The 26,746-nt window shown below is 41.5% G+C and overlaps 1 protein-coding gene across 11 annotated transcripts in view; it reads right to left on the reverse strand.

The window, feature by feature from the left end:
• Window positions 1-26,746, reverse strand: part of sipa1l1 (signal-induced proliferation-associated 1 like 1) — an 88,332-nt gene that overhangs the window by 16,244 nt on the left and 45,342 nt on the right. For 8 of the 11 annotated variants that reach the window (XM_086188942.1, XM_086188939.1, XM_086188941.1 and 5 more), the window contains 10 exons: window positions 20,573-20,666; window positions 18,747-20,284; window positions 18,329-18,551; window positions 17,483-17,613; window positions 15,988-16,176; window positions 15,329-15,503; window positions 13,598-13,701; window positions 12,062-12,219; window positions 4,764-5,343; window positions 2,635-2,733 (listed from right to left, as the gene is read on the reverse strand). In XM_086188942.1, coding sequence (XP_086045068.1) covers window positions 2,635-2,733; window positions 4,764-5,343; window positions 12,062-12,219; window positions 13,598-13,701; window positions 15,329-15,503; window positions 15,988-16,176; window positions 17,483-17,613; window positions 18,329-18,551; window positions 18,747-20,147 — 3,060 coding nt within the window. In that variant the 5' untranslated portion in view covers window positions 20,148-20,284; window positions 20,573-20,666. Of the gene's footprint in view, window positions 1-2,634; window positions 2,734-4,763; window positions 5,344-12,061; window positions 12,220-13,597; window positions 13,702-15,328; window positions 15,504-15,987; window positions 16,177-17,482; window positions 17,614-18,328; window positions 18,552-18,746; window positions 20,285-20,572; window positions 20,667-24,691; window positions 24,998-26,746 lie in introns of those variants that run through there. The other 3 variants (XM_086188944.1, XM_086188943.1, XM_086188945.1) reach the window with 3 other exon arrangements.

The following is a 26,746-nucleotide window of genomic DNA, read 5'->3' on the forward strand; positions in this document are numbered from 1 at the left end:
TGTGGGGCTGTCCTGGCTGACACGTCTCTGCAACATTGCGTGGACATCGGGGGAAGTGCCTTTGGAGTGGCAGACCCGGGTGGTGGTCCCCGTCTTTAAGAAAGGGGACCAGAGGGTGTGTTCCAACTATCACACTCCTCAGCCTCCCTGGTAAGGTCTACGCCAGGGTACTGGAGAGGAGGGTCAGGGCGATAGTCGAACCTCAGATTGAGGAGGAGCAGTGTGGTTTTCGTCCCGGCTGTGGAACCGTGGATCAGCTCTTCACCCTCACTAGGGTGCTGGAGGGGGCATGGGAGTTTGCCCAACCAGTCCACATGTGTTTCATGGACCTGGAGAAGGCTTACGACCGTGTTTCCAGGAGCACCCTGTGGGGGGTACTCCAGGAGTGTGGAGTGGATGGCCCTTTACAAAGGGCCATTCGGTCATTCTACCGGAGGAGCGAGAGTCTGGTCCGCGTGGCCGGTAGTAATTCAGACTTGTTCCCAGTGAGGGTTGGACTCCGCCAAGGCTGCCCTTTGTCACCGATTCTGTTCATTTTAATAATTCATAATTAAAAAAAAAAAAATTTACAAGTTCAAGTAAAAGATCTGAGGGTTCTTGGAAGCACACAAAAGGGAAGTTATTTCACAGGAATGTCTTGGACTGGTCACAGTAAAAGGACACACCCTATTCAAATTGTGGTTCTTGTCCTGAGCCAAAACATAACTGACACGGGTGGCACCCACCCCCCCTGTAATATTATTGGCCACCCCATGTGCCACCCCATTTCCATTGGCTGTGGTTGTCATCAATCATCCTCTGTAGCGCTCCAAGTGGTGTTGCCAAATCTACTTTATTTAAGCGGCTCTGCGCTTATGTTGTCGATTGGGCAGGTTTCCGTACCTGGTTGCAGGTTTCTCTCTCGAAATCTGGCAACACCGTTTCATTTTCTCAGAGCAGAACCATCAAGTTGAAGTGATATTGAGGGGGAAGAAAACAGCTCTGGTTGTCACATAGAGTTGCCCCCATTCTCTATACAAGTGTATGTAGACGATTCGCCATAAGCGGCCCCATGAAATGAACAACTCTGTTCATTTCACTCTCTCAACAGAGAAGAAGGTACAGTAAGGTTCCTTCGTTAGTTTAACTTAAAAGTTAACAAGGTTTTGATTTTGAAAACTAACGTAGTAACCTTACAGTACCGATTCAGTTAATCTCTGTTTTTACCAGTAGCGTTAGCTTAGCCAAGTTGCCACTATTAGTATTTTCTTGGCCAGGTAACTGGTCCCTCTGACACTCTTTCTTGGAGCATCGATGAAAAGAAAACAAGGAGACATTAAAAGTTTTTTCAAGAAGAGGCAGACTGAGACGCCACAGCTTGAAAACAAGGACAGCAACGATGGACCTCCAGGTGAAAATGATTTGAAATTTGGTCATACTTACCCCATATTACTCTTTGTTAGTCTGAATTATTTTACAGTTAAATTATTTACTTTTAATTACTAAATGAAACTGATGTGTGCACTGTATTGTTTTTAATTGCATGCCTTTGTTTAACATCTGCACTTTATACTATAGTGTAGGTGTAGAAAATCCAACTTAAATATAAATTTAATAAAATAGTAGTACTGTATGTCAATCAATACTTCCAGATGCACCAAGGGAGAGACCATCCGGATCAGGTGTGGAAGAAAACACCAATAAGGAGTCGGACCAACCTAGCTAAGGTGAAATTACAGGCATGGAAAAAATGTTTTAAAATGTAGAATTTACTGACTTTTAATTACAAAATTAAATTAAACTGATGGCAACTGTTTGAGTACATTCATTGTGGAGAGCACTTCAAGTTTTGTCAGGAGATTTTGTGAAGTGTTAAGCAATAAATAAGGATTCATAAAATCATAATACAAATTTAAGTCATTGTCATACCTTTTGTACAGGTTAGATATATTTGCCAATAATATGACTATTAACCTTTACAGGTTTACATGTAGAGAGGTAACAGTGAAACAAAACAAAGTTATTCTTCCACGCTGTTATTCATTCTCTATTTGAGACCTTTGAATTTAGTCCACATTAGACCCTTAACTTTGTGAGATCTGTATTAATATTTAGTTATGTTATTTTGCAGATTGCAGGTAGAACAGTCGGTTTTCCCCAAACTGGGTTATGGGTTAGGCATAACTGTGCCAAAATGTAGTTTACTATGCATTTCAGGGGTACTGTGGGGTTTAACCTCCCCAAAATTTTTTCGCCCGCACCGCGGCCAGAAAGGTGACACTGGCCACCCCAAAGTAAGTGTTGGTACCCCCCTGCACCCCCCCCCCGAAAAAACTCTGGATCCGCCCCTGATTTTAACACATTTATGAACTAAATTTGTGAGAGAGAAAACTTGTGTGTATTTAAACCTTTGACTTGAACTCGTGAAAATGAGAATGAAAACAGAAGTATTTAATTTTGAGAGAAAAGCCAAAGAGGATATATTAATGAATTATATGTTTTGTAAGAAGAAAGAAAACAGAACCCTCAAATAAAATTAAATTGCAATGACAAGGTACGTTAACATATTTTTAGATAAAGTGAAGCTAACAAAATGATGTTCTAAATCTTCCATGAGTTTGGAGAACATGTTCAGAATTAAGTAAAATTAAGCACCTCTGCCACGATGCCTTCATAGTTCACATGGAAACCGAGCTGTCCCAGGCCATTTCGGCGAAGCGTTATGTCTGAGGTCTCACAGCCCTTGGTCAGGAGCTGGAATGAGAGACACAGAAAGAATCATAGGGATAAACATTTGTTTTGCTTTCAAAAAAAAAAAAAAAAAAGATATCTTGACCCACTGTATGTTAGATTAGCACGGTTCTTTTCTTACTATCCGTTTGACAGTTTCTTCACTATGAGCACCAACTACAGAATGCTCGCCCTTGTATTTTATATGAATGAGAATAATCATGGTGATGTCAACGCTTTCATTGCTCAATCTGACAGCCGTAGAGCGAGGAGGACGTGGGTGCGTGCCAATTCTTCTGAGACAATTATAAAGAAAGTATCATTTCCTCATCTGAGAGCTACTCCAAGAGAAAACCTGGTTCCATGCCTATTTCAGGCAAGCTAAGGAGCCATTTGAACTACTCCTCCAGGAGGTCAGATATCAGTCTCCTCAATTACTAATAATCTGTATCAGCACTGAAAAACCACATCAGTTGACCACTAATCAGTTATTTAAGGCCAAAAAAACGGTACTACCCCAAATAGCTTAATGAGATTCTTTTGCATATCCTTATGTTAAGAGTTGATGGGATATGATTGTATCTCCTATTGGGCAGTTTTGCTAACAAGTCTGCATTGACTGGGGCAGATATATGGTTTCAAAAACCAAAATGTGATGGCTTTACCCAAAGGTCATGTGTGTCTTCTGAGGAAGCTTGGATCAAATATGTGGCCTACAAAATTTTTAAAAACTTTTTAAAAGCAAATATGACAAAAAAAATGACCATGGTGGAAACTGACATGACTGCATATGTTGAATTTGGCTTGATGCGATGCTATTTAATTATGTAAAATGCAGAAAACTTCAAAAGTTATGTGTTTGAACACATCTCCAAAAGTGAAATGTTGGTGGCACTAGAGGTACTGTTCATACATGAGGGAAAAGACTCCCTGGACTGTTCTTAATAACCTTTTTATTATATAGTTCTCAGCTGTCAGACCAGTAAAGGAAGGAAGGAGGATGAGGAATACTAAAAAACACAAGGAGAGAGAGAGAGAGAGAGAGCAAGAGAGAGAGAGAGAGAGGAGTTCCAAAGAGTGGGAGCCCCAAGGCCACTTTACTTCCCTCTCTCTGGCACCAAGGTTGTCCAAATTTTAGAAAATTAACACCAGATGCATAAAATGCAACATGAAAGTGAGACGCTTCTGATTACCGAGCCAAACAATGTTATATGTATGTGTGGGTGTGTGGGTCTATATGCTTTCTACATGTGTGAAAATCAGAGATGATGGTATCCAGGTTACATAAAAACACGATATAAACATCATACACACACATGTGCACACGCACACACACACACACGTGCACACACACACACATGGAAGGGTAGGGAGTCACTAGGGACATGAATGCATTCTAAAGCACTGATGATTACATAAGAAAACACCTTCTTTCTAACTAGTTTCCATGGAAACAGCTAAGGAAGAGCTTGTACTGCTCCCATGCTGAGTGTGTGTGTGTGTGTGTGTGTGTGTGTGTGTGTGTGTGTGTGTGTGTGTGTGTGTGTGAGTGTGTGTGGGTGTATGAGCCATTAGGAGGATGTCATCCAGGTGTTTCTGAAACTCCCTCAATAAGCTGAGACCAATAATGACACAGCAGCTTTGGCATGTAGACACAGAATCGTCATTCTGGCAGACTGACAGCTGACAAGACAGCAGATAGTTGGAGAGGCAGTGTGAGCGTGTGGGCCAGGTTAATAATCAATGGCAGCCGGCAAAATTTCAGCCCATTGATTTGGTTTGGCCAGCACAGTGCCACCCTGTGCTTTGTTGACATAGTGTGTCAAATCTATTGGCAAATAAATTGGCCACTGTCTGACCTACTTGGGTTTTGAATGCGTTGCTGCATGCCTTCAATTGTGATGGCAGTGAACAGGTAGCGCAACAACTGTTCATTGATAGCTATTAATTGCTCAATAACCATATTTATAAAGGCATTTTTCAATTTCATTATCAAAGCATGCAGCGTACAACGTCATCAGTTTCATCCCATAAAGAGTGTGTATCCTTCTTACCTCCAGACGTTTGACCACCTCTTTGAAATCCTCAGTGTTATTACTGATACTCCTAAGAGACACACTCTCGCCCCGCTCATAGAAAATCCGCAGTGAAGCAGGACTGCTCAGTGTCCAGCCAATCACATCTTTAGTGGCACAGTTGAACACCACTGCTTTTGCCTCCTGGTCCAACAGTATGAGGAAATCATTGGAAATGGCCAGAAGGGCCTCGATTTCCCCCGCTGTCCCGTGATCCTCAGTGTGGACCGGCCAGGTAATTGCACCCAGGCTGCGCAGCTCAGCTCCTCCATACGGCCGGCTTTTCTCCTTTTTCTTATGGGCCAGTGAGATAAAAGGGAACTTTCCAGAAGGGTCGATGGGCGTACTGGTAGTGTGCCGCTCAGCCAGATCACGCAGGTACTCCTGACGTGTTCGAGTGGCCATGGCACGGAACTTGTGAGACTTGTGGGCAGCATTCTCAGCGTTGATCACCTTAGCCAGTAAGAAATCCCGGAACACAGACGACTTGGGAAAGGTTACACCCTCTGGGATAGGTGGTCCAAAGGAAGGCACATCTTTAGAGCGAGTGACTGCCACACTAAATGAAGAAGAGAAGACCACAAAGAAGACATGAAGAAGGAAAGGAGGGCATTACTAGATTAGTTCAGGAGACCAAAATTAAAAATAAGATCAAAAAATGAACAAAACCATCACTTAATTTTTAGGGGACTGTAAACACTGAAAGTTCTGTACCAACTGAAACATTCCATTGTCTGCTGCGTACCCATCTACCTCCACAGATGGCACTTGCAACCCCATTGGCATGGCTAGTAACTTTAACATTAATGCAGCCACGTGAAACACCGTTGAGGCCCTAGAGCAGGTGATTTCAACAGTTAAGACTTGGCCTTTAGCTTAAACAGTACATTGCATCCACCAACAGTTTCTGCTGCCCCTGCATGCATGGGACAAAAGGTTGTTTCAACCATTTATCCATATTTGAGTAAGACAGACATCACATTAGGTGCTGAAAGGCCTTATTATTCTATCCACAGCCCCAAAAGACCTGCCTGCAACCCTGCTCTGCTTCTGATTGGCCAGTGCTTGGTGCCTGTAAGCGTGTGGGGTGAGATGGATCAAGGACAGAGCCAATCAAAGGAAAGGATTACAGAATTCGGGTGGGAAAAATATAAAACACTGGTTTATTCTTGATGGAGGACTTTGAATAATATAGATTTTTTTTTGGTGGTACCCTCTGACCTCACTTTTTGCACCCTTGGGGTACACTTATCCCAGTTTGGAAATCACTGCTCTAAATATTGATTCATAAAAAGTACTATGAAAAAAAACTATTGTATTGAGAGGATATTTATTTCCCCATTTTCCTCTTAATACAAAGTTAATTTTAATATCCTTTACCTCCCCATTTTAATTGGTCTCTGTCACCCCTCTCTAGTTTCGTTAAGCCCCTTTGCCATCTATGGCTGTTTGCCTAGTCTGGTATGTCAGTAACACAGCTGAGAACCCACAGGGAGGAAGAAGAGAAGCATGAAGGAAGGCCGACGGCTATTCTAAATCTCTAGTCCAAAGTCCCAGAAAACCCAGATTGAGAAGACAGAAAATGCAGCTTGAAAAAGATAGCGAAAAACTGCTTACTGAGAAATATTTCTATGGTTTGAGACAAGTGGACCTAAAACCTGCCCTGTTGAATGTCTGTCTGCTTACAGCACCCTGTAATGGCCTTTTATATGCCCAAACTAACTCTGTACCTAATGATGAATGCTACTCTCAACCTCTTAATGACAAAATTAGCTCATTTATAGATCCTCTCTCAGGTGATAATTGCCAGTTGACAAAGGTAGAACCACCAGACGGAGCACTCGTCCCACACACTTCCCTGTTGACATGCATCAACAAACATGTCGACATCAGGATTAATCACTTTGTCTAATAAGCAACTAAACTCAATATGTCACCCACAATCTTTCTAAATATAACTCAGAGGCCCCCTGTCTGGAGACCCGCGGTGTTCAATTATTCCAACTATCAAATTGTCAACACGTCTTTTCCCACCATTCTTTCTTTCTTTCTTTGTGACAAAGGTAAAAAGAGGCATTCAAATGATTTATGGTACAGTGATGGTATCTAAATACCATGAATTGGTAAGTGGATGCTAGAGAGCTAACATGTTAGTTGCATTTGGGGAGTAGTGACAAAAGGGTGACATAGGGAGGAAGGCCAGGTGGGTTTACATGGACAATTACAGACTAGCTACAAAATGAATAAAGGTAATTGGACAAATTGTTGTCATTTCCTTGACTCCTTGTTGACCAACAACTGAAAAAAAAACAATTTATGTGGAATAATACATACTGGAAAACATACTGCATCTATAAATAACGTCCATTATTTTCATCCAAAGCAAAAGTGTGTTATAATCTATGTAGCAAGGACTGCTTTTGTGACATGAAGATGCTCGCAAGACACATCAGCTTCCATGGATATTAACACGAGGTGATATTTATGTTCATTTGAAAAGCGAGGAATGCAGTTTTCGTGAACATCATAGATAAATTTGGGCTCCATAATGTCACAAAACGATAAATTAATTCTTTCTGTCGAGTCACTGAACAACTGGTGACGTAAACTAGTGAGTGGTTGGATGCGTACCTTCTCTGCATGCTAATAGCAGCTAGTGGATTATCAAGTATGCTGACTCACCTTGAAATATGGTCTAACGTCTTTCTGGATTTTTACTGCTTGTTATCAGTTTTTGGTCGACCAAGAAAGTGAGGAAATCATAATAATTTGCCAGAATTATTAAATTGATACAAATAGGCTGATATACATCAGTGTAACATTATCCGGCATTCCAGCCTCCCACCCTGTGTGTGACATTAGGCCTCCATATTAATGAGGTCTCGTGGACTAGGGTCACAACCCCAGTGAGAATGAACTGGGGAAAAATCAATTTACTGATGGAACTTTCTCCACATAACAAACAAGTTTGCCGGCGGCATCCCTGTCAAACGGTGGATCTAAATTCAAAGACAACTCAATAGGGTTGCGCATTTTTCCTCTGTCATGATTTGCCTTGCTTTAACCCTGTCTGCCATTTTGATACCTCATTGACTCTGTCAAAGACTGCAGAGGGACCTGTGGACGCATCTTAAACTCGCACAGTATAGGTTCTTTTTCCACCTTGTCAACATCCCAAATAACCTGCTTTGATTGGCATACAGAGTGTAAAAAAAAAGAAGCCAAAATGAATGTTTCTGCAGCTATTCATCACTTACATTTAAAATACCTTAATAAATCTGGAATAGCTTTCATGACACAGCATTCTTGTTTCAATTGTTCCTTCCATTCAACCACTCTCTGACAGCCCTTACAAAGAGTGGTAAGAGTCACAAAGCAATTTTCACATGAATTTCTGTAGATGACGAATGAATCATGCGGGATATTTTGGAGAGGAGCAGCTAAAGTGGTTACAAGCAGGCTGACCAAACGATAAATATAAAATTTGACCTTTTTTTTCTTATTCGTTACAAACATCACGCAACACATTATACTAGAGTTCTAAGAGCACTTGTGCTGTTCTCAAACACCCGTGAGTCAGTCAACCTAAAAACCTGACTCATATGGACAGAGAGAAGCGATGGGGAAGGAAAGAGAGGTAGGAAAAAAGAGCCTGAGTGACAGCAAGATGGGATTAGCATGAAAGAAAAACTTGAATGAGAGAAAAAAGGAGACAAATGAGAGAAAAGGGTGAGACAGCCAGAGGAAAGGAGACTGTAGTGCAGTACAAATTGCTTGGCGGTATAGCTACTGCGTGGACCTTGTGGCAGGAGGTTTGGCAGTAGAAATGAAAGAGCACATTCCTGTGGTTTCAGTGATTTGTGGTCTTATAAATATGTAGTGTGGGTAGCTCTGTGCAGTATCCACGACCTGCTGCTGCCTACTGAGCCAGGGCAAGAAAGAGAACATATCAATACCTGCTGGAGTGGGTGGCTCTGCATGGAAAACCTCAGTAGAGGCAGGTAACACTCACTTGCTTTTATTTTGCTGTATGCTATTCACACAACTCCTGTCTACAATTCTACAATTTCATTTAGCAGACGCTTTTGTCCAAAGCGACGTACAACACAAGCAAGAATTCAGACTGTCATGCTCGGTAAATTCTGGATTACAATATCTGCACTTGTTAATCAGAAGCATGTTACTTCTAGATTGAGGTACTGTTGGCAATGCACTGTTGTCTCATCTGTTAGTCTAATGTCTGACTGCACGCTAATGAGGCTTGGTAACTGCAACACTTACTTGTCCCCAAATCATAAAACCCATGGGTTTATCTTTACAATCATAAGATTTGCAGTTTGTATTTAAACTTAACGTCTTGCACCCTTGTCTATCAAGCTCTTGGACTGATTCATTTAAACAGGCCTACATATTTCTGATGACTAATGTAATTGCTGCCTATCACGTTTAATCATTTGTCACTGTGTCATAGGGGAATCATCTCCAGTGACAATATAATCATGCCACTTGAGATATCAGGCTAATAGTCTTATCAATAGAATATGCTATAATGTATAGTATGCTCCAGAAAAGCTGGGAATCTGCCCATTTCCAAGAGAACATTGTTGTAGTTTGCCACAATGTGAACATTATCTGACATTTCATAAGACCTAATAGAGGAATCAAAGCAAATACAAATGCACTGTTGGTTGAAAACAGATGCAGCAGCTAGAGAAAGGAGGGGCAGAGGAGCTCCGGTCTGACACAGAGAAGACAGGCTGACGCATTGCCAATCACATTAAAATAAAAAGTGCAAATAAAAGAGCCCATAAGATTAGAGACAATCAGTACAACGGTCTTGAGTTATTCCCGTCTGCTTACTTTATCTTTTTTAAATCTCAATCATGTAATTGGATGTAATAAAATGATAAAGGCTGCAAAAGAAATCCCAATAACCTGCTGTTGCTGTCGGTGCCAAAGTGATTGTGAATAATTAATGGCAAAAAGGATGTTTGTATGATGCATTTTGTTTGGTGGTTTGCTTTGAGAATTTGATAGCCCGAATTTTAGTGAGTTAGTTTGGAATAAAGTCCTGTTCATGTAGGTGTAACTGTGGGTGAACCAACAGTTTGTATGTACTACGTGTGTTGTCAAGTCATGTTTTAACCCTGCATTAGGACAGAAACAATGCACATAAAAACTTCTGCGCATTGTCTGTGCACATTAACGCCGTGTAAAAGTGTCGCCACCTGTAGAGATCCCTTTACCACCCTGTCCAAAATGCCTAATTGCTCTATTGTATGTATGTGATGCACTTTTCCCGTGTTGTCACGGAAGAATAGTAGAAGATGAATATGTACATACAGAAAGTTAACCCCACTAAAAGGTGATGGGATCGAGGGGAACTTGGCCCCACGCTTCATGTAAAACCACACGTGACTGTCGGACAGTGACTCTGAATGTCAGTGAGGATCCCACACCTGTTTTTTTACATTTCGAAAGGACAGAGTGAAGGTCTAATTGGGACATTTGTCCCTCGTCTTCCAGCTCCCGATCAAACAATTTGATTAAGTTTGGTTTACATCATCTATTCTTGAATAAGAGCATGTCCCTCTGATGAAATACTTCTGACATCTCACCACAGCTCTGGATGCATTAAGCACAGCCCACTTTAAGCAATCAAATAAGACGGAAGAGATAAAAATCCTTCTTAAACCTATGAACCTGCTCAGATCTTTGATGTGGAAAAAAAATCCACAGTGTCACCACAGGCTATATGATGATACTGTATATGGCGTGCGACTGCCTGTGGACCGTGTGATCTCACGATTGTCTAGTTTGCAGATCTGGCAGAAAGGGAGGAAGGGGAAATCTTTAAATACAGAGCAGTAGGACACCAGATGTAGAGGGAAGAACTTGCTGTCCCGTGGTGGGACCAAGGAAGAAATGCGGACTTGTTATTTTTAAATAATTCCTTCCATACTTTCCAGAAAAAAATTACACTATCACAATATATATTCAGTCACTGTAACATACCAGGAAAGAAGATTTTTCTATTATTTTTCACCCTTTATGCCACATTACAGAATAATTTCAGTCACTTTACATTTTTTGTTGAAATAAAACTGAACCATGTTCGATGGAAAATGATACTAAATGGACCTTAAAAAAAAAAGATTAAAAGATATCAAAGCAAATGCAGGCAGATTCATTGTAGTTGCTACGACTCACCGTTGACCTCTGAAACCATGAATGTTTCACTACTCTGTACTTTCTGAATTTCAGATCGGAAAACTTAATTCAGCTTTTTAAATCATGGAGGCCATGTGTAAATAGAATCTGCAGCGCTGTTGAGTCAGTCTACTGCTGGCCTTTCAGTTCGTGTGCGATGCTGCTCAATAATGAAGTAGCCGCATGGGGGACAATTAAGACCTCACACAATGTGCTCAGACAGCAATTAAAACAGCCATTAATGGGAACAGGAGGAAGAGTCATAGACAGCAAGATGTGAGAGAATGACGGAAAAACCAGATAACAAGACAGAGGAAGAATAAAGAGAAAATGTCCTTCACAGCTGAACTGTTTTAAACAGGAAATAGAGGAAAGGCAGAATGTTCATTATTTCTTAAACATTACTCCAGGCTGGCACGTCTTATTTGATATGCACGCAGTGTGGTAATAACTCCTGAGCTGCAGGGAGAGCTCGCAAAACTCCCAGTTCCTCTATGATGGAATGATGAAACTTCAAATGAAAAGTCTAACATCTTTTGTGTAATTTTGTAACTGTCAATCAACCAGGCTGGCAAAGACACAATAGATGTCAGGAGCAAGGAGTTCCAAATAGCCATTAGGTTTTGCTTCCTGTCTTGAAGATGAACATGAGGGTTAAAAAAAAGAAAAAGAAAAAAAAAACAGTTTTACAGCGTTTAAGAAGAAATTTGCGGAACATTTTATGAATGAGTCCTGATGCGGTTTCGGCAATCGTGGAAAATGGTTCATGATGAAAAACTAAAAGACCTACAAATAATTACATTTTTAATCCAATAATATAATAAAACAACAACAAAAATTACCACCAACAACTACATAGGTGTGTTCCCAATTCTGATCTACAAATGAATCAGCATTCTAATATCCAGTACAAGCATTAAATACAGTACACTGTTTGTTTTCAATAATGTCCTGGCTCAAAAAGTCTTCCCTGATATTCTTTGACAAATTTCTATCGTGTCATCAAAGCCAGTAGTTAAGTTAACTATCGCTCAAACTAAATTATGTGGGATGTTGGTGCAGCTTACCTGTAAGAGGTATTGTCAGAACAGGGACTGTGCACCCGCACTATCACAAAGACATGTTGGAAGTGTGAGCGAATGTTTTTGGGTGTGAAGGGAAGTGCTCCGGGTTCCTGAAACACTATGGTGACGATATCATTCCCGATATGACGCTTCCGCAGGAGCTGGAAAAGAGCAGTAGAAACTAGACATAAAGCAGTTTGTGTGCTGAAGGCTTTGAAAGCAATGAGCTCGAGTGCACATAAATACAGAACTGACAGGCTAAAAATAGGTTTCTTTGTGTAAATATAGAATCTAGACACAGAAGGTCATAAATAAAAGCTCTACAGCGCATGGCACGCATGTATTACAGGAGTAAGATGATAACATTTTTGTACGGAGGGAAAAAAAAAGGTTTTTGCCTTTTTATCTAATTATCTAGACAGGGACTTGTATGCTCAGCAATAACTGCTTTCTGTATGGACGTTATGGCATACAGAGAAATATATAGAATTAGTAAAGGCTGCCTCTCTAATCTTGAGGAAATTACCATAAAACAACATCAAAACAAGTTTTTAGTGCTTTCTTGCCAACAATTTCACTGTAGAAACCTGGAATGTGAGTGTGACCTTTTGGATGTGTGAGGTGCCACTATTGACAGATCCTGCTAGCACGTCAGGAGATTTAAACGATAAAGTTATGCTGCTGTGTTCACAGCGGCTCTGGTTTCTGGTGCATAGGCACTGCTGCAGGTATTATGGGAATTGTATATTTGTTTATGCAGGTTATTGTTAACTACTCCAAGCCGAGTACCTGAGACCTGAGAACAAGTACACATGCCGTCTATGGGAGCGCTGGGATTCCACTGAAGCTCCACGAGGTAAATCGAGTTTGATGTACACAATGATCATCTTTCATATCGTAACACAAAAGTTGAGCTGGGTGCCATGAAAACAATGCAAAGTTCAGTGAACTGAGTTCAACCTGAGTCAAGATTAGAATGTTGAATGTTTGACAAGACGTATAGAGAAGAGGATCGCACACAAATGTACACTTGCTGAAATATTTCACATTGAGTTCACCATGAAGAGCAGAAGCGTGTCTTCCTCAGGGGTTGAGCATAAGTGATCTGTTACAAGCCCGGTTTATGTGGAATCACTAGGTTTCAAAAATACCCAACGTCCTATTGGCCAGCCACTCCAATTATCATTGGTTCTACCTGCACCGCCTATCGGACCAGCATAACGTGCTCCCTTTGTTGAGGAACCCTTTTTTTTAACATATGAAAATAAATGAAATACAAAAATGAAAAATACACTGAATGAATTAATAATAAACAGAAAAGGCTAAACAAAATAGAAACATATAATACACTAATAAAGTAAATAAAACATAGAAAAGTCCAACTGAGACTAATTTTACAGGTTTTCATGCTTGTGTTAATTTTGTTATGTGCTTTCAAAGCGGTTTCCATTTAATTAATTTAGAAAGAACAATTGATGATCTATTTGGGGGGGGGGGAATGCTGATTTGAGAGTGTGACATAACACACAACCTATTTACCTGTTGTTTATTGTTGGGCGTGTAGGGAAGCATGGTGGACACATGGAACATGATCTCATAATCCTTGTGAGTGGTGTAAAGAGAGTGTGTTCCGGTCGAGTCAGCTGAAAGAGACATGCGAAATGAATATAACATGATTCTAAATACAGGCAGAAGAGTACTGCTATATTTTCTCCCGTACTACAGCCCAGGATTATACAGATTTCAAGAGAGAACAGCACAAGATACCAAATTTTCATCGTTTTAAAAGTGAAACCAGAAACAAGTCGAAAAACATGCAGACAATAATAATCACAACAGCAGGAGTGAATTCGATCTGAAACATCAACATCATAAAACAACCAAATGCAATCAACAAATACGGCACTTAAAAGGTTCCACTTATTTGCCTCTGTATTTATGCACTTTACAGGCCTTTTGTTGCTGATGAATCTATTTATTCTTTGACTTTAATCTGTCGTTTGTTTCTGCGCTGTCTTGTCCTGGGATGTGTTTTTTTTTTTTTTTTAGGGGAAAAGCTATTTCAATTCTTTATGCAAACTGAAATAGAACCCAATGTCTTCTTTGTGTCCTCTTCACTGACTCCTGATCAGATGGCCTTGTGTACTTGCAGCACTTAGCAGGCTCATCGTATGCTAATCACCACCTCCACAGTACATAGACGCACTCTATTCAGAGAACAAATCCGTCACATGGTGTTTTTAAAGGCCACCCTCAACACAGCTAGATTAGCTCAATCAATTACACTGGTTCTGTAGGGAGCACTTTGTGTAGCTCCATTCAATTTACTGGAGGCTACAGCAGGTATTATGACATATCCTGAAAAAGTCTCTCCCCAAGCATTAAGGGGAATAACTTCATTTGTAAAAGCAAAGTATGGAGGGTTATGTCTCAAACAGGCTTATCGAAGGTAAGAAAAGAAGGGACACATGAGGAGTAAATCAATGTTTCCTTTAAAGTCAACAGAAAAGACAGAGGTGGCCAGAGGATGGGCCCTTGCTGGTAACATAAAGTGAATCAGAATCGATTTCCCTGTCTGAAATGAAAGGAACTCTTGTATTTAAGGCAGTGCAGAAACAGACAAAATGCCAGAGAGCAAAGTAAACAGACTTGCATCAGAGACATGTAACAAAACTATAGCCTTAAGGGGGAAGAAGTCACTGGAATCCTTATTTATAATAAGTGTGTTCAGAATTCAGATGTAAACGTTGTGTTTTTAGCTGCTTCAAGCTATCATTTTCCAACAGAAGCCCCTCCTATTCATCCCAAGCCCACAGTCATTGCCACGCCCCACGACAGAATCACAGATATTGAAATCAAAACTGTCCATCCTCGGGTAAGAGCGGATCGTCCACCGCTTAAAAAAAATGTGTCAATAGTGTCTTTGGCACAAAAAAAAAAAAAATCAAAACAAAAACAATGAAGACTATTGTGAACTGCAGTTTAATACTGTGAACACCAACAGAAGAACCCAGAAGAGTCTCGAATAGCCTTCACTACCTGTTCTGCACGACGCCTGCTGGTGTTCTGTGTCAGTGTGTTGCAAGATTAAGAGGTGATCAGCTAAAACCTTTGGGTTGTTTTGGAGTTTTTTCATCTAGATAACACTGATGGGCAACATTTACTATCACAGGAGCTTCATTAACTCTTGCATTAATGACATCTAAACCTGATGATCTTCTAGTGTGAGTCCGGCTTAAGGGAAAGTGTAACTTGTGCACATGTACATACTCTTTGTGTCCAGCTGAGCCCGGTACTTTGAAAAGCCTTTGAGTCTGACTCTCTCGCCCAGCAGATGAAGGAACTCCTCCAGCGCTGGACCAGCTGATTCATTGTTGTACATCTCTTCCTCACTGCTCTGGCCTGCCATGCAGTACATCACCCCCACCTTCCGCTGGAAGCTCAGCTGTAGATTGTTGCAATGAAAAGAGGGGACACACTGATTATTTGTTCAGAAATCATGTCCCGGAGTTAACATCATAAGGGGAAATCTCGTGGCCATTTAGGACGAATCACCTTGGGCTGTAGTGTAGCGATCGCTGTGCCATTTAACAGAATAAAAAAAAAAATCCAGTTGAAAATGTCATGTTGACATTTTCAGGGCTCAGCTTTTGATAATTTCATCGGCGAGTATCAAAGAGTTGGTTTTAGATTGGATTTCTTTTTAAGATTGAGCTGTGTTTATGACACACTGACAATATGTAAGCTAAGTTTCTCCACAAAAAATTCAGTGTGGTTAGATGGATAAATTATATAAACATGATAAGAATACATAAAATGCAATGATTCTTCAGCACCTTCATGTAAAATGATTCATAAATAAATAAAATGAATTACTACTACCCAGTTATCTAAGTACATGCAGAGGTAATGATTTAAAGTCTCCTTACACCCTGCTCATCCAGCTTCATCAATTGCTCGGTGACCTTTGGTGTGTTGAGCGCCAGACGTAGACAATGAACATTCAGCTCCGGCACCAGGTACTCAAGCACCTCTTTGAGGGGCAGGCCCCGAGCCAGACCGTGCTTGGATGTGGAAGGTACCGCATCTTCTATGATGGCGCCGCGCAGGGTATTCAACTGGAAACAACACAAGCGGGAGAAACATAAGAATGTGGGAAATGAAGCTGTGCTACAGCCTAAAGACGTCCAATTAAACTCCATTTGTAAGACAGACAAGTGTAGTCATTGTTGCATAAGAGGGTCAGGATCATGAGTGTAAAGTGGTGTTTTCTTAACAAAACAAAGGCTTGACAGTTTTTCTGCACCAGTCCAGGGAAACCAAATGTAGCAAAGAATTAAAAAAAAAAAAAAAAAAAAAAGACTGCGAGTGGGTTTTGTTGCAGTGTTTTCCATGATGGAAACTCTTAGCCTTTATGCTCACTCAAAGATGACTCCCATGAATAAATAAAGAAGACGGTAGAAGGAGCAAAACCTGAATATCTCTCATAAGTAAATTACACAGCTGGATGTTTGGAGTAGTCCCATGGCTCTGGAGGAAAAAAAAAAAGTTATTTTGTGTCACCACATGGTATTTAGAAGGCTCATTGTTGAGACCAGCACCCCATAAAGCACTCTACATGAAGATTGGACAATAGCTCACCTCAAAGGACACAGGACTTATCACTTCAGCATCAGTTCCATCCCACTCACTCCCACACAGACACACACACATATATATCTATACCTGTCAAGCTCCCTGCTCTGAAAATAGCAATTAGAAAGGGGAGAGGGGAGCAAGAGAAGAGAGCAAAATAGAGGGAAAACATAGCACAGTGGGTCGTGCGTCATCCCAAGAGATTGGAAAGGCTATTACTCATGGTGTGCTTCAATATGAAAGCAATGCTTTTCCTTTTCCACTCAAATACCTTTGGCACTATTTTTGTCTCATTTAGCTGCAAAATGGCACAGCTCAGTTCTTCACAGATGAAGGCTGAGAAAGATGGTAGGTGGGCGTTCAGCTTAGGGAATGAGGACATAGATCTCTGGCTCTTCTGTGTCTCCATAGGAGAAAATTTTTAAGGCGTGAAGTGCCAGAGTATTGTGAACAAACAATTGGAAGATAAATGACAAAGAACACAGAAGCAGTAATTTGAGAGCGTCAAAGGGTGGACAACCTTGAGGTACAGCTTTAATGTTTCCACCGAATGTGATTTCTCATTAAGTAGCGCTGGATGATTTATATTCATAAAAGCTTTTCAGTGACATTCAGAGGACCGACTAATGTAAGAATCAACTAAATCGCAATACACTACTTGGCTCCAAAGGGAGCATTAGTATACATAGTGCACATCCTGTTGGATGAGCAGATTAATTAGCAACAAACAAATCAAGACAAGAACACAACATACTGCACAGTATGTCTCATGCATCCATCTCTTCTTACCTCACTTGTTCTGAAAATGACCCGGTAGTTGTACTGCTGGCCATGGTCTTTGTGTTCCTCCAACTTCTCCCTCCTCAGACTCACTGCCACTGGGCCCATGTTCTCATCTAACCCCAGGTAATTCCAGTGTTCTAGGGAGAAGAGGGATTGACAAAGAGTTGAGATTTGACATGTGGAGGGAGAGGGTTTGAGAGACAGACATTAAGGGAAACTATGAAAAGGAAGAAAACTCTTTTTGTTGTAATTTGGCGCCATACAAATAAAATTGACTTGACTTTGAAGGTGATTCATGTTGTTCTAATGAAGAGAGTGGGTGAAAAATCTGTTTCTTGCATAGAAATGACCTTTTCGATGTATCACCTAGAAAGTATGTCTGTCACAGTCACCTTGACCTTTTCAGCACATCCTTGAGTCCCAGGGGATAATTGTGTCAAATTTTAAGAAATTCCCTCAGGGCATTCCTGAGATATTGTGTTCAAGTTAGATTCACGTGACATTGACCTTTTACTACCAAAACCTTTTCATATAATGCTCCAGTCCCTGGATGCGTTAACAAGAAGGGGACAAATGGAGAAACAGCCTGAAATCATAATGCTTCTGGCCCTTGGGTGTCATCAGCATAGAGTCATAAAAGATATGATCCTCATCTGCTCGCCAATTTATCAGCATTAGCGATTGACATGGATATTAATCAAATAGTCAATAATTGCTCTTGACTAAAAGCCGTTCACTGTGATATATAACAATTTGCATACATTAATTGTATAAATTCAACAGGATAAAGACGTAACTTCCACACAAGACACAGGCCAAGAAGTATGAATCGACTCAGCCAATTTCGCTTACCTCGGAGGTAGAAGTACTTTCGGTAGAAATAGGCACCAAGGTCAACATGTTCAACAATATATCGTTTGGACCGGTCAGCATGTTGGCTTGGTCCATCCTTGGGGGCTTCCAGAACAGCCACGCCGGCATTGGTAAAATGAGAAGTGAGAGTGGCCTCCAAAGGTCCCTCCTCTGTACTACCAGAGGAATTGCTTGAGCTCCCACCACTACCGATGCTGCCCTGCTGAAGGACCCAAGACAAGGAAAAGTAAAGCAACCTCAAGCATATTATCGCTTGAATATTCATCTCTAAAATCAATATGGGGAGCTCCTTTTCAAGTGGTTTTCAAGCTGATGTTTTTAAAAGGATTTTTTTGGAGACTGCAATCTTGAGATCAAAAATGTAGAGACCTTGTCAGAATTCTGGAACACAGTTTACCTGTTTGGCAGGAGCGATGTTCCTTTCACCCTCTCCACCAATCTCATTCCTGAAACATGGGCAACTGAGCACCAGCTCATTGCTCTTGTCATCTCCTGGGTCCAAGGCAGGGCTCGTATTTCCTCCCATCCCCTCCTTGCTGAGCTCCTCTTGTGAACCACAGGGTGATCCGTACACCCCACTCTGATTTGAAGAGAGGGACGATGTAGCCGAAGCAGAAGCAGCCGCGGCAGCCGAAGCACCTGTAGTGGTGTTCTTGCGTTTGGCTCCTGACTGACGGCTTTGGATGGCCTCATTGAGGTCAAAGAGAAGAGACTGGACATCAAAATGGGCAAAACCTTTTTGACATAGCCAGGGTTTTGGTGGGGGGCCACTGTCATCCCCTTTCCCTCCATCTTCTACATCTGAACCAGCTCTTGAAGTGTCACCCTCTACCTTCACACTTCGCAGCTTGCGGAAAATTGACTCCCCACCCGTCTCTGACTTTGACCTCCTCTTCAAGTGCTTCTCACGTTCCTTCAGCCGACTGGCAGGGCTACCTCTGGCTGGCCCTAAGGGGCCATCTGGCAAGTCCAGGGCCGTCTGTTTTACAGGAGCTACAGTAAGCAGCTCTGTTAGCCTCTCTGGAGCTGGGCTTCGCTGATCAGGTGCCTCGGATGACTGATATCCTTTTAACATATCAAAAAAACTCTCACCCGAAACACCATGTTTATCAATGGATGAAGTACTGCCATACTCGCGGTGCATGGGTGTCCACCCTGAGAAGGACCAGCCCTCATTACCATCTCCATCAAGCTCACTAATGGTTATATCGCTGTTACTGCGCTGGCGGATGCGTCTCATGCCTTTGCGAGGTGAGCCAAGATAGCCGTCTGGTGAGAGAAAACGATTGTCTTTTCCTTTGCTCTGCATCTTGTTTTTCAGTGTGTTATGGATGTTGCGGAGCATGGATGAGTCCTGAGGGCTTATCAAGTGGCCCAGCTTGGCAGACAGATTGCTGTGGGCCGTGACGGCTGACACCCCGCCCCCTCCGCTGCCACCACTACCACCCCCACCTCCACCACCACCTCCTCCTCCAAGTCTTTCTCTATCTCCACTTCCTGATCCTGAGGAGCTGGTGGTGGTGGAACTGGGCGAGTCAGTTTCCACAGTGATATGCCAAACACCTCCTCCCCCCCCATCTTTTCTTGGGGGCCAGTCAGCGACGCGAGCCCGAACCCCCATTTTAGGGACACCAGGGTTGGTGCCAGTGGTGGAGGAAGAGGAGATGTGGGCGCTCTCACTGCGGGGTGGTGGTGCCCCTCCATTGGGCAGTCGCAGGCGGCGGGTATAAAACTCATCAGAAGCCGGCACTGAGCCCCCAACCGAACGCTCTGTCTGTGAGCGCTTGAGACTGGTCATTATGGAGTTGGGAAAGGGAGTGGGGAGGGGAGATGGGAGGGAGAAGTGGGAATTGGGGTGTTTGATTACTTTAAATTGGGGTCAACATAATTCCCAGTGACAGAAGTGACGAGTGGGTCTCAAAGACACATTTAGTTCTGCAGGAAGAGCAAAGGAGAAGAAACATGAGACAAATCATTAAACGATTGACAATAAAAAATAAATTATAGCAATTACATTGGCAATTAAGTAAAATATCATTGAAAATCTTGTAGCTCATGAGTGTTCAAAGCTTCTAATTTACAGACCTACAAAGTGTGTAAATATATAATCATAAAGTTTTTCAAGAAGAAAATATCAAAAAGTGTAATCAACATTCTCTGACAAGTTCAAGTCTTGTATTCAGTTTGAATTCACTTGCATCCATCAAATAAGAGAAGTTGTACCGTCACAAAGATGGACCTTTATCTAAAGAAATGGTGAACTCTCCCAGCTGAAGTCTCTAAAGGTCACTCTGCATTGCAATAACTCGCTTGCTTGCTGAGAAAGTAATTAGAGTATAAAGAGAAAAGAGGAGGAAAAAGAAAAAGAGAGACATCAGAAAACATCTGACATCACAGCCAAATAATCCTGTTAACTCTATCAAAAACAAAGCAAGCCACAACTTGAAATGAGGCGAGAAGTCACTGCAGCACAAACACAACCCTTTCAATTATTCATGGTAAACATGTAATGCTTCTTATAAAATCTCACATAAATAGCATGGACTAAATCCATGAGAGAACACTGAGAAAAAAATGGTTTAACTGACCCCAAAAATCAAGAGTAGCTTTGTCACACCGTTCTTGAAGCATGTTTCAATTATAGCACATTACCTCCTGTACTAGCTGTTAAACAGTTGGTCAGACTGGTCTGTTTTAGCTGTACTTTGGCTTGAAACACGACAGTGTTTGAAGTCTAGCGGGCAGAACCTCAAAGGTAAGTCCTTCCCATTTTACTGCCAGGTGTTAGTGAACGTATGTGTGTCTGAGTGGGAGATTTCCATATGCAGACAAATACTGCGGGGGGTTGTGTTGTGGGGCCATTTCTGAAATGCTAAACAGGGCTTTCAGGTTTTATTTGGACAAGATATACAGAAAAATGACTATCTCTTTGAGGTGGCCATCACTTGAACTGATATAACTGGTCATGTCACAGATATTAGAGGAGATACTACAATTTCCTGGGAGGATTTTATTAACAATTCACTCACCAACTGATTCCTCAGAATGTTACTACATTCTTTTACTGAAGTGACTCAATTCGAGTACAATTAAACCAAATTACCCTCGTAGTACATGCATTTTGCTTGAGTATTTCAATGTTACGCTGCACTACATTTGATGGAAGTGTGTGTAACGGGGTTGCAGATGGGTGAAATGTCCGCAAAACTGTACATTTCCAGACATCTTCCATGGAAAGTTGAGCTTCGGCATCGTTACGACTTTTATTTGTTTTGTTTCTTTTGAAAAATGATTGGCAATATACCAGAATGACTGGAAGATACGGGAATTAATAGGAATATTGGGAAATTAGTTGGTATTGTGTGAATGTAGGGGACTTTGTTGGAAATGACAGGAATAAACTGGACATTTTGAGGTAACCGATATCAGCTTTATTTACCTGCACACTGTGCATTCATCTCATACAGAGATGATTAAAATCTTTCACACTGCTACAGGTCTTTTGAGGCAACACCCACGGCATGCACTGAAAGAGTGCATTTAAGCTGAACTTACAACCAGAGTCAAAAATGCCATTTTTTTAGAGCGTGCATGATGAATCCTTGCATGTGTATCAATTTACGAGAATAAAAATTATCGAGTTATGTTTGATACGGTAAACAGAGTTCATATCAATTATCTTAAACTTGATCATTCAAACTCTAATATGATCCAATAAATTCCCACTAAAACTTTCCAATTTTGAATATTCATGGTTTTGGTTTTTTTTGCGACCCTTGTTTAAAAAGCAGTATGCTCTTAAGACTACACTATGCTCATGCTGCTCGCGTGTAAAAAAAAAAAAAAAAGTGAGAGAGAGAAAATGAGAACTAAGACATAAATAAAAAAATACACAAAGCTTCACCCTCTTGATGCTTCTTTGTCTTGTATAGTGAAAAGGGACAGATTTTGATGTGGGACTTCACTTACACACAGCAACACTGGGCAACTCAGAGTGTGGATCAGCTTGGGGTACATCAAAGCATCGACAAAATCCAACAGGTCTTCAATTGTAAATTATTAGTTGGAATTACAATTGAATGTAAAGTAAATTTGAACCAAATTTTCAAGAAGATGAGCCAAAGAAAATGAAAATTTATGCACGTTTCCACCACAGTGACAGGAGTATTAGGAGTTAGTCCTTTGGGACATACAGTGAGTCGACCTACCTCTCACTGAACCTGATACACTGCTTCATTATCCTCATTCATTCACTGGATCTCAAAGCTCATATCAGAGCGTAGTACTCAGTTGGTGTTTACTGTCAGTGTCGAAATTCTTATTCGGACATTGTTTTGTTATTCAAGGACACTTAAGTTACTGCTTTGTTGCGCATTGAACATTTCTCAGCCCAGAATAAATCTCTGCATGCCCTTTTAGCGTGCAGCTTCACCGTGGAACCTGTATTGCCAAACGTCTATTGGGAGACGTTTTTTTAATCATCACAATGTTTAAATTCTTGTTATTGCCTCCTTTTACTGTATGTATTGCAGCCTATGGGCATTGTTAATACAGTTAAATTCAACTATCTAGTGTTTCTCCAACATCTAGGAGGAGTCTCTCCTCCTCTGTGGTACAACTCCTCTGATTCCTGGCCTGGAGCCATGGTTATCATGTTGATGTAATGTGATTTGTGATTGGGAGCCTGCCTGGGCTGGTTTATTTTAAAAAGGCACTAAATGCTCTATGCCGTCTCTGTGACTGACTTCCTGTCCTGCTCAATCTGCTCTTTGCATCTTGATGTGGCTTCCATCGAAAATAGACTGCTGGGTACATATTTTCATTGGAGCTCAGTGAAGAGCTCCTTCTGGGACACTTCTGACATGCTCGCTGGCACATCTGGTGGAATCACAAGAAAATATACACAAACCACTCTTTTTTTTTCAGTGCTGCTGTGGTGGTGGTTGTTCTGGTTGTTGTGCAAGGAAGCAAGGGCTGGTTGTGAATCACATAGCAATAATTGAATGGACACAACTTTGAAGTTGAACAGTAAGTTAAAAAGAAAGTTGAAGACCAAGTTGCCCATGTGAGGAAGGGAAAGGGCTCAGTAAGACTAGTTGATGTACTTTGTAAATTTATGAGTATTTTTGCCTCATGATGTGGAAGACTTCATAGACGTGAGTGAAGACTGCAGCATGGTGAGCTACTTGTTATTAACTGATGAGAATGAACTCACACAGTTCTGACAACATAAACTCTTTTAGGAAAATCAGGAGAAATGCTGCATTCTCCGACACGCGCTCGTTTTGTCTCTGAACGAGGTTAAATAAGCGTGCAACTGCTCTCTGGTTACCGCTCCCCATTTGGAACCACAGAATCAAATATTCTGTTAATGGTGGCAGTAATAACTGCAAGCCCGGAAAAATCACAGAGCTGATGTGTCAGATGAGCGAGGAGACTCACACATACACACACACACGCACACACACACACACACACAGGCAGTGTGTAAGGTGACCAAATATGAAACTGCAAGCGGAACACAGCTCTCTGCAGTTGCCATTCTCATGAAGAATATAGCACTCAGCAATGAGTTTCCCCATTTATGATTTATTATTTCAACTGCAATCTACGATTAATCACAACGTTAATTTCTACCAGCTCTTCCAAGGCGGAGCACAAAACTTTTGCACAACTGAAACGACACTGTCTCGTAGGGGGATTCTGAATCCCCTGAAAAAGGCATCAGAGAGGTTGTGCCAATAAAATTACCAATCCCTCATCTAATTTTCCCTTTTTATGACCTGCAAGTGTATCTGCAATCTGTGCAACACTTTGTATTATATTGTATGACATGTATACACGGTTGTGTGGCGACACTTGTTGCACACGAACAATGAAACTGGGTCAGTTTAATGATCAGTCTTGCGTTGATCAAATTTCAAATCGGAGAATTATCGTGGCATCGGACCAGAAAGCGAATGGTCGTCTGTCTCTATGTGTTGGTCCTGCGATGGACTGGCGACCCATCAAGGGTGAACCCCGCCTCTCACCTGAAGGTTGCTAGGATAGGCTCCAGACACCCCCCCCCCCCCCGTGACCCTTAACAGGATAAGCGGTAGAAAATGGAAGGATTGTTGGTGTTGGATCAGATCTTTCCTTTCTCTAATCATGAGCTTTGTATTGAGTGGTTGTGATCAGCCTCTAGTGCCTCTGAGCCTGATGTCAAGCAGCACAGGTGTGTCAGTGTGAGTACTGCAGCGTAACTACGGCGAGTCACACACACGTGAGAATAGTATGTATGTGTGTCTCACGTTGTTTATTCATTTATCAGTCCGTACTGTAGTTTAAGGAAAATCCTACCTTTCTCGGCTTGTGGTAATCCCGGTAGTTATTCAATAATAGAAAGAGAATGAGGCGAAGAAATCAAAGAAAATTAAAGGAATAAGACACCAAATCTGTCAATTCAAGTTCAAGTGTGGTGTTTTTCTTGTAACTAAACCTCCAGCAATTATACACCTGTTTCACAACAGAGACATTCCCACACTGACTGACTGGCAAGTCAAGTCAAGACTTGTCTGATTTTTTTTACTTTCTTTTTTAACTCTAAACTGTCTCAACTGGCTTTACCTGCCAACAGCAGAGAGACAATCTGACCCAGCCCAAGTGCTCTGATGAGAAGAAATCCCTCTTATGGATGGCTGGCGGTGAACCAGGGTGCCGTGGGAGGGGAAATGCCAATTACAAATAAGGAACAGACACGCGGCATGACTCAAATTTTGATGGCGAGTCCCATCAGCCACCTGCTTCTAAGATACCACTGAGCATAGGCGTGACTGACCAGATATCTGTTTGTTTGAATGTTTGGTCATAAATGGGTGTGAAGCCACTACAGGTCACATAGAGCCTCAGGACCAAAAACACAAGTTCCAGACTGTGACTCAGGCATGCGGTGTCTGTTCTTTTACGACAAACGTTTACACGCATACATCAGATACTCGGATGATCAAAAGTGTTGCATCACATGTTTTCTTACTCATGAAATATTTCCCAGGCTCAGTGGCAATAGTGACTCAGTTTTCAGGACGTTTAAAGCGCCAGTGTAGACAAGAAATCATAAAAGTTTTCAGTCAAACTCACTCAATATCAAGTGTGTGGAACGCTGGGCGTTTCAAAGCTCTCATGAGTCAAAATGTAACAGTAACGGACTGCTGTTCCTAATGCTATACAGCCATTTGTCAGCCAAAGAGCTTTTCATCTTCATCATCTCTCCTCAGAGTGTTGAAGAGGAAATGACAGGCCAAGACACAGAGAGAAGATAAGGAGAGGGGGGAAAAAAAAATAAATCAAACATCACTCTCTTTGAAAACTGCCAGGCAGCAGACAGTCCAAAGTGTTGCAGTTTCAGCCTAGAGCCTTTCAAAGTGAAATTGTAATTGTGTGGAAAGATAAACGTGCTTTGCTGGGGTTTTTTTTTTTTCTTCTTCTCCTTCCTCTGCATCGCTCAGCGGTGGGGCAGGTCTCTTCTCCGGGTAACTGAAATGTAAAAGCGGATTTTTTGGGGTGCTCTGAAGTGTAACGTTGTTGTCTTTTTCTCTCGAGTGTGAAATTGCGAAAGCGTTTCACGGTGCACGCTACCTGATCGCCAGCTTTCAGAGAGTGGCAATAGAAGCAGTGGGAGGAGATGGGCTTTGAGATTTTATCAAGTGATGTCACATCAGCTGTTGAAGTAAGTGGCTATCACTTTATAGTGGAATATGAGAATTCTGCTCTGGCCTCACATATCTAAAGCACAGCTGCCAAAAGGGGGACACACTTTGGTTTGATTTGGCCCGCCAAATAAAAAAAAAAAAAACAACAAAAGAAACAACTTGATGGTAAGATATTAAAGAATAACTCACTTTTTGTGCTATCTTCATGTGAAAATGCTCAGTGAATATATTGGATCTTTTTCAGAAATTTGATAAGCTGGCCTGGTGACATTTTATACAGTTTGCCATGGGGAAATCAGGAAAAATGGAGAAGCAGAAACACAAACAAAGACAAAAGGGCATGTTAATGATAAAATATATATATTTTTTGCCCTCAGTTTTGGCCTTCCATGGCAAAAAGGCACCCCTGATCTAAAGTGTTTTCTGAATGAATAAATACTGAGAGTTCACAACATCGGTGTGCATATTTACCCATTTCATCCCTATCAACACTCTAGTTCACAGCTCCATTTTAGCAGCAGCTGTTAAGCTTCTTAGCAGCAATGAATCACGTCTCATCACAATCTCATTTTCACATCTGTACCCCGATTATCCTCGCTTCCATTGACACTTCTGTCAGTGACCCCAGATTGACTGGGATCCATTTTTCTGGTATGTCACTAAACCTAGCAGTTGTAGAAGAATCGGAAAAATGCATCTTTCTTAC

The sequence above is a fragment of the Aulostomus chinensis genome, chromosome 20 (genome assembly GCF_037954235.1).
Source record: "Aulostomus chinensis isolate RoL2024-O1b breed Wild chromosome 20, RoL_Achi_v1.0, whole genome shotgun sequence".
In the NCBI taxonomy this organism is placed as follows: domain Eukaryota; kingdom Metazoa; phylum Chordata; class Actinopteri; order Syngnathiformes; family Aulostomidae; genus Aulostomus; species Aulostomus chinensis.